Raw genomic sequence first — 14,007 nt, forward strand, 5'->3', positions numbered from 1 at the left:
TATGTAAAATTTGAAGAAGTTGCGTATATTGGTTAATTTCATAGTGATCAAATGTTCGGAGGTATAGTGATGAATCATTCCATCAGAACCAAGCTTTCACGTGCAATTACCAACTTAGCCCTCCAACTCCCTTCTTATACCTCCGAACGCAGACTAGCAGAACAAACCTGCTTGACCCTCCTTCATTCTTGCAACACTCTCACCAACCTCATACAAATCCACACCATCATCCTCAAATTGGGTCTCCATAACAACCCTCTTGTTCTCACCAAGTTCGCTTCAACATCTTCTGATCTCAATGCCATTCACTATGCTTCTTCATTCCTATTCTCCCCCTCTAATAATAATAACAATCTCTTATTGTATGATGCATTCTTGTTTAACACTGTTATCAGGGCTTATGCTCAAACGGCTGGCTCAAAGTTTAAGGCTCTGGAGTTTTACAAAACCATGTTTAGCTATGGCGTTTTGCCAAATAAGTTCACGTACCCTTTTGTGCTCAAGGCGTGTGCTGGCATTGGTGACTTGAATTTGGGGGAAATGGTTCATGGATCTTTGGTGAAGTTTGGTTTTGATGATGATCGTCATGTACAGAACACTATGATTCACATGTATTGTTGTTGTGGGGAAGGGGTTGAGTTTGCTCGGAAGGTGTTTGATGAAAGTCCCAAGATGGATTCCGTTACTTGGAGTGCTATGATTGGTGGATATGCGCGTCTCGGGCGGTCTATGGAAGCTGTTGGATTGTTTAGGGAAATGCAGGTTAAGGGTGTTGTATCTGACGATGTCACCATTGTTTGTGTGTTGTCTGCTTGTACCGATTTGGGTGCACTTGAGCTTGGGAAGTGGTTAGAGTCTTATCTTGAGAGGAAGAAAATACCAAAGTCAGTGGAGCTCTGCAATGCTTTGATAGACATGTTTGCAAAGTGTGGTGATGTTGACAAAGCTCTGGAACTGTTTAGACAAATGAGTTTTCGCACTATAGTTTCATGGACTTCGGTGATTGTTGGTTTGGCAATGCATGGCCGTGGCTTAGAGGCTGTTTCGTTGTTTGATATGATGATTGAGCAAAGGGTGGCACCTGATGATGTTGCATTTATTGGGGTCCTCTCTGCTTGTAGCCACTCCGGGCTGGTCAATAAAGGACATTACTATTTCAATTCAATGGAGAAGAACTTCAGCATTGTGCCAAAGATTGAACATTATGGATGTATGGTGGATCTGTTAAGTAGAGCTGGACTTGTCAAGGAGGCTTTGGAATTTGTTCAAAAAATGCCTATTAACCCAAACCAAATCATCTGGAGAAGCATAATCACTGCTTGTCATGCTCGTGGTGAGTTCAAGCTTGGAGAGAGCATCTCAAAAAAACTTATCAGAAGTGAGCCAATGCAAGAGTCTAACTATGTACTGCTTTCAAACATTTACGCAAAATTGCTTCGCTGGGAGAAAAAGACCAAGGTTAGAGAGATGATGGATTTGAAAGGGATGAAGAAGATCCCAGGAAGCACCATGATTGAACTGAATAATGAGATGTATGAGTTTGTCGCTGGAGATAAGTCACATAATCAGTCGAAACAAATATATGAAATGATGGACGAGATGGGAAGGGAGATAAAGAGGGCTGGCTATGTGCCTACAACCTCACAGGTATTGCTTGACATTGATGAAGAAGACAAAGAAGATGCTTTGTATAGACACAGTGAAAAAATTGCCATAGCTTTTTCTCTTTTGAATACACCCCCTGGCACACCCATTAGACTCGTGAAAAACTTGCGTGTCTGTGAAGATTGTCATTCTGCTACTAAGTTCATATCTAAGGTTTATAACAGAGAGATTGTGGTGAGAGACCGCAATCGGTTCCACCATTTCAAGAATGGTGTGTGCTCCTGTAAAGACTTCTGGTGACCAGTTGATTGAAGCGTCATTAATTTTCTTCACATTTTCTGAAACTTCAAAATTTTCATGTCTGAATATCATTTTGGGATTACGATTTTTAATTCGTTTTTCAAGGTTTCTACTTTCCATCATATACAAAATGTTGTCCAAAAACTGACTAGGAGGTAGATGAATAACCATGGGTCAATCTTGATGCTGTATCCTAAGAATTCACGAGACAGTTAAAGTTTCTTTTGTTGGTGTCAAAACATAGGTATTGTCCTCAGTTACTTGTCTGAACCAAGGGTAGAAATGCTATTGGTTGCCAACTTTTGTACAGCTGAAATTGAAATGTAAGCTATGTAATCTACTAAGGTAGCCATTTTAGAGTTAATTTCATGAAATCAATGAAGTTATATGCATTATTTTGGAATAATAAATAAATTGATTCCAAATAATTATTTGTCAATATGCACCCTTAGAATGCATTTGGACAAGTCATTTGCAGGGAGTGGTGTATTATTTAATTGTATTTAAAACATTCTCTTATAGCATATGCTGAGATATTTGCTTATAATTTTTTGTAGTTTCTCTAGGTTAAAGGCTACCTTATAACCCAAGAATTAGGAATTTGAAATTGTCTACTTCACACTCCCCTCTTCTGGCTTCACTTTGCCATTGCTTTTCTAGTTTCTTGTTTTCATAGCCAGCCAGAGCTTGCTGATCTGAGGCCTACATCAGGTGTGTAATTGTAACTTGCTGCCTTGTTCCCAAATATATTTATCAATGTATCATGACTTCGGAGCTGATCTCTTTTCATATGCCCTATGACAAGATCTCTCTGGATCATGCTTTTGGATCCTTTTTGGAGTTGTGGATTTTTCATATGGATTAACATCATCTTTTTTCTTGAAAAGATTTTGAATCCTGTAAATGAAAAGCAGACATTGTGACAATCTTTGGTTTATCATTTATGTTGTTGTATCTGGTTGGAAATAATACCAAAATCATTAGTTATTCCTTTTCATTCTATGCTTTATTTGCGCTATGATTACTCTTTTGGCATCTCTTTGGTGCTCTGCACAGGGTTCAATGGTGTTTCTTCATGCATTGTTGCATGATTTTACTATACTACTGTTAGGCTTTTGTACTCTTCTATTCAAATAAAATTTCCTTCTCTATAAAATATAATGATTTGTAATGTATAAAATTATAATCTCATTCTTATATTTTCATTAGACAATTTGATCTTGGATTTCTGGTTCAGCAATCAGCATCTCAAAGAGTAGTTGTTGGAATCTTGTTTGAAGCTCAGGTTGATTCCATTCTTTGTCAGTAAGCTCTTTCTATGTTCTTTTCTATTTGTTTTGGTATAACTATGCCATGCTTTCTCCTTGGAATATGCTTTCTTGTCTTGCTTGATAATATTTGAGGAAATCACTGATTTTAATTGATATTTCCAATAGTGAGTTAGATATTGTCTCTTAGATAAAACTATAGACATGACAAACGGAGCAGATATTTTCTGTCTCTACAACCAAACAAGTTTCTATATCCAATGTCTGTGTTTCTGTCTCAGAAACAATATCTAAATATAGCCATAGAGATAGAGAAAATACAATAATTTTCTCTCTTTGAAGTACCAAAATTTATCTCTATTTCTGTCTCTATAGATAAACGAGTTTAAATCTCTGTATTTTTATCTCAGAAATAATATCCAAATACAGTATTTGGGACACTAATTTTCTAAATTGGATGAATGAGCATGAGGTGTATGATTCTCTCTATTCTCTAATTTGATGTCTTTTGTAGCTTGAAACAAGAAGAATCAAACTAGCATCAAGCTTCAAGCATTTATAATCAAATGCATCTAAAAAAAGAAAAAAAATCAGAAATAAAACGCTGCACAAAATACTTCACGAATTTTACGTAGTCATAATTTCCATTATTCAATAATGTAAATTTTCATTGTCAATTTTAATACTTCACTTACAGAATACATTTTAAATGAAAAGTTAGCTGAATTTAAATACGAATTATGTTATAATTTATTATATATTGATAACTCGATTACAAATTGAAAGTGATTATAATCATAACTAATTGAATAAAAAAACAATAAAACCTAATCCAAAGTTCCAAACTAAATAAAACAACTTAAATTTAAAATAATAACAAATTTATTATATACCTCTAACAAAATCATTTAATCAAGGAACAAATTAATTAAATGTGCATGTATTGACTCAAACATGTTATAGGAGGAGAAACAATATTAGTGGATGTCCCTTGAGCATGATTGCATGTTGCATTAGCTGGACGACTGGGATCAATTTAATCACAAACCATAAATTACTACTAATAGTAATTGTTATACTTTGAAAATAAATAAAAAAGTTGTTAAGGGAAGGTTGAAGTCTCAAATGTTCTTCATAGTATGGACTTCATACAGAACATTTTGCAATATGAAGGGGATTAGTGTTCCTTTGGGTATGTGAAATTAAGGAGGTTATTTCAGAAACAGATTGTACATAAAGGTTCTCACTAGAGAAATTGGTAAGTGCAGCTTCCTTTGATTTGAGAGACAACCAACAGTGCTGCTAATTGGATGACAACAAATGCAGCAAAGTAATAGAGATATTATATGGAATGGCTAGAATTAGGATATGAGATGCAACATATTTGGAATCAAGACATTTAGCTAACTTTTTTCTGTTTTCTTTCTTTCTTTCTTTACCTTGTACACCCAACAAATAAATAAATAAATGTCTTACCAATAAATAAAAAAAAGTACAAAAAAAAATTGTAGTTTTTTAAATTCTGAAGGAATTCAATGTTAATCCGGTGAACCGTGAAATAGTAGTTTGGGGGAAAGGAAATTTTTTTAGTATAGCTGGCTCGCTTGATGAACAATACATTGAGGAGCGGTGTTTCTTGTCCGTTGTTGAATCTTATCCTCCATTGTATCATTTTGTACAACGATTTGGTGATTGAGAATTGAAATGTCTGTGTATGACGGATGAGACGCCATTACTAGAACACCTATGTCCTCCTCACATAAAATTAGGAGTAAAATCCGAAAAACAAAAGTACTACCACCAGGAAAATAAAACAGGACATTTTAAAATCTTAATGTAAAACTAGCAGTTCCTACGAAAGAAAGAATGAGTAAAAGGTGATGGCGCCACCATTTGTCGAAATAAATAAGATGGAAGAGAGAGATCGAGTGTACGCGTGCCATATTTCTCAATTCTCATCTAGTATATCACCGCAGTGCCCAAAACAAAATTACAAATAAACAGCTCATTATGATAACACCAGCAAAATCTGTATAAAGACAGAGAAGCAGCGACATAAACAAATAAAAGACCACTTCGTTCACTACCATAATAATTCAAAACACAAGTTCTTGAACAGTCGAGGCCCTAAGGTGCAAACATCTACAGAATACAGAGTACAGAATTTGAATCCCACAAATTAATAGCCAGGATACCGCAAAATCCTAATAGCAACAAAAACCCCTAATAATAAAACGGTCATCATAGAACATAAAACTACACAAGGCTCAAAATGGGCTCAGTGGTTTAGGAGCCTTGGGCCGCTGAATGCCGAAAAGATAAATTCGTTGCATCCATGAGATTGACTCTTCACCAGCGTGGTATTCAAGATGGCACTGCAAATATTTTTGAGAAAAAAAGGGTCAAGGGAAGCAGCCAACGGCACAAACCCCAGAAGTCAAATGTGTCAGTTAAGCAAGGACAATTCTCGGTAGTTGATAGTGTAGGGGACTTTTTAATAGAACTAATACAACCAACTTTTATTGTTACTGATGTATTTAACGCATTGAAAGTGTATTGAAAACAAAAAATATCAAATATAATACTTCATTAAGTTGGTTTCTCTCAATATTCCACCAAAGAAGCCTCATCAACTCGGGGTACAAAAATGTACGAATATTTATAATGCTATAGTTAACATTTCAGCATTACTTTTGTTATGAGCCTATCAGTAAGTACTAATACAAAATATACAAAGGACAATCAAGAGCAATCCAATATCAACAAAATCATAAATTTGGGGTGTCAATGCAAGCAAAAGTATCTAGTAGCAAGCACATTTGAATTATCAACTAGAATGGTTAACAGAAAAATAATCCTTAATAATTTCTTGACACATCATCACCTAACTAATGGAAGGACCAATATGATCCGTTGTCGTATCTTCAAGGGACTAATTTGAAACATCCTCAATAGAGGTATTATTGAGTTTAAATATTGACCATTAACCCTAAAGTTTGGCAAAGGATAACAAAAGGTATAAATCCAATTCTATAATTGCATCCTGTAAGGCTGTAAGAAACTGAGACACCAAAATATTTAAACAAGCTACCAATAGATGAAAGTTAAGCAAATTAACAGGACTAGAAAGCAAATGATTGATTGATTCTGGCATGCTAAGTGGTGTATCTAACCAAAACATAGTACTGGACAAATATAGAAAATTAAAGCATTGGACAAAGAACATACTGTAGGTAGAGGTATCAATCTGCTCAGGAAGTTGCTTAATATCAACCTCAAACCTGGACTGAACCTGAAATAGAAAAGAAAGGAAATTAGTAACCTGGACTGTGATAGGAATGGCAGATCACAGCTTGGTAAAAATCCAAACACCCACTAAAGTTATAGTGAAGATTGCATTTCTGCAAACAGCAGCACTCACAGAAATAAACTGTACTAAACACCATGTATTCAAAAATAAATCTATCCAACTTGGACTCTTTAAAGAATCTAAATTTTATAATTCGAAATTTTTCATAAAATTGAAAAAGCTGAATGAATTTTTTTTTTTTATTCAACAAGGTGATATTTTTGGTAAAACCACACTAAAACCATGCAAACCATGCAAGACAAACAGAAACAACAGGGGAGGGGGAGAGGTGACTTGGCATAAATAAAATAACAGGCTGGAAAATGGACATGCAAGGACTTCAGGAACTTTGTTTGACTTTGGTTGTTATGTTACGGCTGGACATGCAATCCCCCAAAACAAAGAATTTCTGGGTGATCCATGGTGTGGATATTCGGAGCAGTGAACATCTATGTTGATTCAGTCAGATTTTCCGGTTTGAGAAGATCTGCTATGGAGTATTGTCAGTTCATGGTTTTAAGACATTGCTGATAGTTTAAGCAGGTCATTTACAATGAGCAATCAAGTCTGCAAACATGTGAAATCAGAAATTTCGATACATAGGCCAGGGACAGAATGCCACAAAAGAGGGAGACTACTGAGATACCATAAATGACAAGCTAAAGAATATGGAAGGAGGACTACATCAAACTCAACAAAATGAACAGAAGTGTCTTTGAACAGAATCACAAACCAAGCACCCAACCAAACAAGAGGGACAATCAAAAACCATGGCACCAATGTATCAACCCTCAAGACAATTAACTCATATGAGGATTCTGGACTATTTTCACAAGCCTTGCCACGTTTTCATAAACAATGTCGATCGTCCAAAAAGACATGCATAAGTCATCATACATACATTGTTGAGGACATCAACGTCATTAGCACATGAAACAAATGTAATTGCTAGGCCCTTCGTGCCAAACCTTCCAGCTCGACCTACCTGCTCAGAGTTTCAGCCAAAAAGAAATTAGACTGCAGATAAGATATAACTAAGTGAAAAACGAAACTTAGAAATAGAAGATTTTCTAGCCATACTCTGTGCAAGTAAGTGTCTGCAGAATCGGGCATGTCATAGTTTATAACTATATTCACACGTTCGATGTCAATTCCCCTACCGACCAAATCTGTAGCCACAAGAATCCTAGTGTGGCCCTCCTTAAAACCTTTGTATCGCTTTAACCTACAAAACCATTAACCACAATCAGACAAGATTTAATAGTGCACACAACCAAGCCTTTCCTGTTTTAGAAAAACAAGAAACATACAAAATGGGAAATCCATTAAATGGCCCACTTAAATGACACAATCAAAAATCCAAATGCAAGCAGACAACAGCAATGAGCAACACAAACAGGAAGAGTCAATATAATTGCACGCAGAACCAACAATTCGAACAGTATAGCTCAATATACCTTCTAAAAATACAAAACATTAGCACTAAGTAGCACATGGCTCTCGGTCATATCAAAACAATGGCATTTACAGAGACTAGTGCATACATGACATGAACACAGTACTTAAATGTTCTCAGAACCCCACTTTCAGGTTAAACCATTATATTATACAACACAAGCATACAAATCAATTCCAATTAAAAGAAATATCCAAGTTGCACGTCAAGGGTACACTAAATTATTAAAGGAAAAAAATGAATGATAGAAATTGTGAAACTTCCAGTGCCACACATTGTACTGTGAAAATGCATTTCAAAATTTTAGACCAAGTTTTTAACTGAAGTATAATAAAATAATATACTGCTCCTGTGATTCTGATTTATTACATTTCTCGCTACATATTCTCCATTAAAAAATGAAATCATAGCAAATTCTAACATCAGATTCATACACATATCAACCCATAATTTAATGGTCCATTAATATCACACAATGCAAACCTTTCTTCCTGGGACATTCCAGAATGAATACATATTGATGGGAAGTTGCACTCCACAAGTAGTTTGTCAAGCTCAGCTGCTCTGCTAACACTTTTAACAAAGATCACAACTTGATTAAAGTCCAATGCATCAAGAAGGTCATTCAGCTTCCTGTTCTTTTCCTCCTCTTTCAATTTAATATAGTGCTGCAATTTCAATTCCCAATGTAAGCCATTCAGCTAACATATTATCTATCAAAAAATTAACTTGCAAAAAACTCACCTGCACAAGTCCATGAAGGGTCAACTTGGCTTCATCGTCAACATAAATTTCCATTGGCTGAAAGCAACAATGTCACAGTAAATCATATTAGGTGCCTTCCTCAAGCTAACAGAATCCAGAACGAAATGAATGATGGATGCAGATCCCTTGAATCACAGTTCTGGTCCATCAGTTTTGTCTCCTTGTAGATACATTTTTTTCAGTCACACCATGCAAAATTCCATTGACACTCTGACCCACTAAGAACAGTGTAGGCAAAACCCCAAAATGCACTAGGAACTTACCCCCACAACCAAAACTAAAGGATATCCTAAGTTGTGAAAAGTCACATCTGATAGACATACTATTAGAGACAAAAACTAACTTCAAAAGTGAAACATGGAGGAAAAGTACATAAGAAGGACTACAGCCACAAGAAGGACAACAGTCACAGATAGAAGTTCCTAAAACAACCCAGTAAAGGTCTTCTAGCCCAAGCTATGGTCACCCAACCACTCTTCACCCCACCAGTTGTTTGTACCATGAAAGTGGATTTGAAAACAGAAGACACTATCCCGACAGAAACTCCTATCAAGAGTAAAATTTTCAGGAAGCAGAGCGTTGTAAACATTTAATGATCTCTCAGGGAATGCGAGTATTATGCAAAAGAGACTTCAAATACAAGTAGAGCTGGCCATGGGACATTACATCTTGCATAAATTTCTTGCAGACGGGACGAATTTCCTTGCTAAGTGTTGCAGAAAACATCATCACTTGCTTATCATGGGGAGTCATCTTGAAAATGTCTTGCACATCTTTTCTCATGTCTGCATAAAGCGTAATAGGAATATTTAAAACCATATCCAAATTAAAGAGCACTCAAATATAAGATTGAACACAATTACAGCACAGCAATTAGACATACCCAGTGATTCCAGCATCTTATCACATTCATCTAAAATGAAATGCCTAACATTCTTCAATGAAAGGTCCTTGTCCCTAGCCAGTGCTAGTATTCTTCCAGGTGTACCAACAACAATATGAGGGCATTCATTCTTCAGTAGATCCTTATGAACTTTAATGTTGACACCTCCATAGAAGACAGCAACCTTGAGATCAGGTAAGTAAGTGCTGAACCTCTGAAACTCATGGCATATCTACATGGAAGAAACCGAAAAGATATCTAAAATAAGATTGAGAAGATACTAGAATAGTAAATTACATCACCATTCATATAATAAACTTCAAATGAAATACCTGGTATGCCAATTCCCTAGTGTGGCACAGAACAAGTGCAGAAACTTGTCCTGCAACAGGGTCAATCTGCTGCAAAGTTGAAAGAACAAACACTGCAGTTTTTCCCATTCCCGATTTAGCTTGACAAATCACATCCATTCCAAGGATTGCCTGAGGTATGCATTCGTGTTGCACTGGTGATGAACCAAAGACGGTTGAAGGAACCGGTGGTAAGTAAAACAAACCTTTCTGACCCTTTGCAGGGCTACCAAAGCATATTAGTTGCCCAAAATAAGATTATATAGAAGTATTACCTGCGAAAAGAAAATTTGACAAATAAGTACGGTAAGGGATACGTCAATTTTTCAATCTCAAAATCAGCATGTGCATCAAACAAATATTACTGGCAGAACGATAATTTGTCAGGGATGCGAAGGTGTGCAATATTGCAACAAAAATTGACAAGCTGTCTGGTAACCTCAATCCCAAATCTTAGCATAAAATTGGCCGGAAGATAAGCATAAACACAAGTGTCAAAAACTACATTAGAAAATAAAGCTTATCAAAACAATTATTCAAACAAAAATTAGAAATCTTAATGACTTGGGTAAACTATCAACAAAGAATTTTATTTCATCCCAGAAAAAACGAAGGTAAAGGCATCCAAAATCCAATTAGATCTTTGGAGCTTTTAAGTCATTAGAACAGGTGCAACCGAAATGAGCCAATCACTATAAATGAGGATGAGTGATAACTTGCCTTCGGAAGGATGCTCAAATCCAGAGTCCACAATAGCCCGGAGAAGCTCTGGCTTCAGAAGGAAGTCTCTGAATCCTGAACTGTGGATACCAACATAGCCCCTGCGGACAAAACAATAACAACAAAATAAAACATCAGACAAAAAGCAAAACAAAAACAAACCAAAATAAATACCAAACACAGTATTCACAAAACACTATTTTACAGGTATTTATATAAGCTCAACATTTATACTCCAAAACTCAACAAAAGGAAAAACAATTACAAGCCCAAGTAAAGGGAGAATGCATACGATAAAAACAGATCAGATATAACGGAAACCAAATAAAAAATTGACATGTTTCAACCAGCAAATCCTATTCCAAACAATTATTTCTATTTCTAACATGCGGGTTTTCTATTCGAATCAGATAAAACCATAAGCAAGAGACAAACTCACTTCTTGGCAGCTTCACCGTTGACTTTGGTTCCAACGGAGTCAGGTGCCTTCTCGTCCTCCTCTTCGTAGTCAAGAAGCTCCTCCTCGTATCCTTCGTCCTTGGTTTCTCCCATATTCTGCGAACCACTAAGTGTTCAATTATTCAGTAAATTGAAATGAAAGGAAAATCAAAAAGAAAATTAGGGTTTAAACCTAGAAAATCAAGTGTTTATAGTTCTAGGGTTTTGGAAAAGAGGATAATACCTGCGAGAAGAGGAAATCGAAGGAATATTAGAGAGAGTGAGGGGTGTGAGGGTTAGGGTTTGCGAAGAGGCTGCAAAGAAATTTTGTTAGCAGAAAAAACAATATTTTCGGCGAAGAGAAATTGCGAGCGTTTGAACCTCGTAGATTGACAAAAGAGTAAGAGAGAGAAATCGAGATAACACACTCAACCTAGCTAGGTTGGAATGCAAATCAATGCATACGAAATCCTGGAGGAGCTATCTACTATTTATAGGCCGCACGATGATCTCTTTCGTATTGCCAAACGTGTCCCACTTGTTCTTTTTTTTTTTTCTTTGTTTGTCTATTTTTTATAAGAGAATTATATTTTTTATATGTTTTTTTTTTTGTGTCTATAATTTTTTGTAGTTTGGTTATGTTAAGAAAATAGAAGAGGACAAATTTATTAAAAATTCAAGTTTTTTATATTTTTAACACACTTTTTTTTAAATTGTTACATTTAGAATCGTTAACAAGTAATCTAAAAGCACAATTTTGTTAAATTTTTTATTTATAAATTTAAGAATTTAATTTCATGTATTATCAGTATAAATTTTATGTGGATAACTAATTGTTTTGGAAAAGTGATTAATTTTTAAATATATTAAAATTATTTAAATACATAAATCTGATTGAATAAATATGTAAAATATTTAAATTGATAGTGCATTAAAATTAAATATTTAGTTTAATAATTATTAAAAATTTTAATTGTGAGAAAAATTAGCCACCAAATTTATCAAAAGAACAATTTTTTAAGGTGTTTGCTACGGTACGATCATAAATTCATACGTATCGATACAATTAAAATGTGGACAAATTAAAACACAACACGTGAATTATATTTTCCACGTCAATAATTAATTTTTCTTTTTTTAAATATATATTATATCAATTATTTTACTAAATTATCCTTATATTTTAATAAAAATAAAAAATATTTTTTATTTAATATTATAAAAAGACTAAAATACCCTTTTTATATTAAACAAAAATTAATTTAAAAATCAAAATCAAAATACATCTCATTATTCATATACATTAAAAAATTACTTCATTGATCATAAACCCTAATCTAATCTCTCTCACTCCTGTTCATACAAAAAAAAACACATTTGAACAATTTTTTTTCATCATTGAATATCAATCTACCAATAAAATACAACCTCATCCCTAATTCCTACCCGGACAACACAGCCTATCCTCACCCTCTCTCTTCATCGTAGCCGCGCTCTCTCTCCGTCGTTCTTCACGCAAGCAGCCGCCTTGTCGTTTCCCATGCATCAACAGCTCATCGTGTCGTCCTCCACGTAGCAGCAACCCCGTATCACTCTCTAGCGTCGTGCCTTCCTCCACTCCTCCCTGCAATTGCCACTCTTTGTCTTCCGTTTGCAGCTGTTCAGCCCTGCCGTTTCCATCGTCTAGCCCCACAGTTTTCGTCGACACAGTCCCCTGCATCTAGAATGGAGCCTCAGGTAATTTGTAGTTCAGTTCCAGCATTCTCTGTTCTAACTTTTGGTTTTTTTATTTTTTGATCATTTGTTGTTTTTATAATTTTAATTATCTGTGGTTATGTTCACTATTCTAGTGTTCTCTCATGTAACTTTTGCGGTTGCTATTTCTTGATTATGTAATTTTAATTTGTAGTTTGGTATTTAATTTGTGCTTGTTCTCATTTTAGTGTTGTTGTAATTTTAATTTATGCTATTCTAATTTTAGTTTTAACATAGATGGTGATACACAGTTGAACCAAGGGGATGATGAAGATATGATTTCAGGCTCTAGCAGCAAGCAGAGTTACAATTTTCAAGCTTCCAATGTTAATCTTAAGAGAAAAAAGTACCTCAGATACCGGACCAGACTTAATGCTACAGAGTATGCTTGTTTTAGCTGTGTAATTTAGTTTTTATATATGTTTCAAAAATGCCAACCTATCCTAGATTCAAACCTTATGTTTTCTTGGCTTCTTTCATGCGGTTTTAATGCATGTAATGTGAAATATACCTTCATCCTTTGGTAAAGAATTAGGAAGTACATATTGAGGTTTGGTAACCATATCTAAGTTATCTTCATTCAATCCAAAGTTCATCAGAAGAGGTGCTCTGTAATTTTAGCTTCAGGTTGGTATAGTTACTCCTTTCCTCCATACAATTTACTTTTCCTATTTTTGTCATGTTAGTTCCACTCGATGTATCGATTTGTTTTCCTCGTCTAATACTCTCTCGGTAACTGGCATGCCTTCTGGCAATGTGTTGTTGTCCCTGTTCTTTACTCATATTTTTTGTATTTGTTGTCTATGAAATGAGAAAGATGCAGGAGAAGACCAAGATGAAGAAAATTTTTTCTATTATGGAATAACTAGTAATGTGAAGAAGCAAGAGAGATTAAGAGGAGAAACTAATATCCTATTTGTATTCTAAATAATTTTAAAATTTTTCCGTTTTTGAGTTTTATTCTGTGTTTTCTTTAAATATTCCAACAAAATTTTTGAAAACTAATAAAAAGTAAGTAAAATTATTTAATTTTATGTTTTTAATTATTGTTTCTTCTTATTTTATATTATGTAGTTACTGTTAGAATAAATAAATAATATTAAATATTAAATTAAATA

The 14,007-nt window shown here is 34.7% G+C and overlaps 2 protein-coding genes and 1 long non-coding RNA gene across 12 annotated transcripts; 2 read left to right on the top strand and 1 right to left on the bottom strand.

Annotated features, from left to right (window-relative positions):
• The first annotated feature begins 24 nt into the window (after positions 1 to 24).
• On the top strand, positions 25 to 2,736 carry LOC112697475 (pentatricopeptide repeat-containing protein At4g21065-like). Its single transcript, XM_025750662.2, has one exon. The coding sequence runs from the start codon at positions 52 to 54 to the stop codon at positions 1,903 to 1,905; it is 1,854 nt and encodes a 617-aa protein (XP_025606447.1). The 5' UTR covers positions 25 to 51; the 3' UTR covers positions 1,906 to 2,736.
• Positions 2,737 to 5,229: 2,493 nt separating this feature from the next.
• Positions 5,230 to 11,693, bottom strand: LOC112697477 (DEAD-box ATP-dependent RNA helicase 15). 10 transcript variants are annotated; one of them, XM_025750667.3, is made up of 13 exons: positions 11,568 to 11,693; positions 11,379 to 11,448; positions 11,136 to 11,251; positions 10,697 to 10,797; positions 9,959 to 10,131; positions 9,627 to 9,858; positions 9,410 to 9,528; positions 8,723 to 8,779; positions 8,462 to 8,646; positions 7,603 to 7,747; positions 7,424 to 7,507; positions 6,402 to 6,465; positions 5,230 to 5,548 (listed from the first exon to the last, which is right to left on the bottom strand). In XM_025750667.3, exons 3-13 carry the CDS (start codon positions 11,246 to 11,248, stop codon positions 5,538 to 5,540), a joined length of 1,284 nt encoding a protein of 427 aa, XP_025606452.1. In that variant the 5' UTR covers positions 11,249 to 11,251; positions 11,379 to 11,448; positions 11,568 to 11,693; the 3' UTR covers positions 5,230 to 5,537. The 10 variants fall into 10 exon arrangements, with proteins under 10 accessions (XP_025606452.1, XP_025606454.1, XP_025606453.1 ...); XM_025750669.2 differs by having other exon boundaries at positions 11,136 to 11,261; positions 11,568 to 11,677; XM_025750668.2 differs by having other exon boundaries at positions 11,516 to 11,599.
• A 775-nt stretch (positions 11,694 to 12,468) lies between these two features.
• Positions 12,469 to 13,611, top strand: LOC112697478 (uncharacterized). The gene is made up of 2 exons (XR_003151241.3): positions 12,469 to 12,871; positions 13,127 to 13,611. It is a non-coding gene; the product is annotated as an uncharacterized lncRNA (long non-coding RNA).
• The last annotated feature ends 396 nt before the right edge of the window (positions 13,612 to 14,007 follow it).

Source organism: Arachis hypogaea, chromosome 16 (genome assembly GCF_003086295.3).
Source record: "Arachis hypogaea cultivar Tifrunner chromosome 16, arahy.Tifrunner.gnm2.J5K5, whole genome shotgun sequence".
Taxonomy (NCBI): Eukaryota; Viridiplantae; Streptophyta; class Magnoliopsida; order Fabales; family Fabaceae; genus Arachis; species Arachis hypogaea.

Coding starts and splice junctions, on each gene's coding strand:
- LOC112697475 (XM_025750662.2), top strand. CDS start 52: ATGTTCGGAGGTATAGTGATGAATCATTCCATCAGAACCAAGCTTTCA.
- LOC112697477 (XM_025750667.3), bottom strand. CDS start 11,248: ATGGGAGAAACCAAGGACGAAGGATACGAGGAGGAGCTTCTTGACTAC. Junction 9,859..9,958: donor CTAGGGAATTGGCATACCAG/GTATTTCATTTG, acceptor TCTTCCATGTAG/ATATGCCATGAGTTTCAGAG. Junction 8,647..8,722: donor CCCTTCATGGACTTGTGCAG/GTGAGTTTTTTG, acceptor TTGAAATTGCAG/CACTATATTAAATTGAAAGA.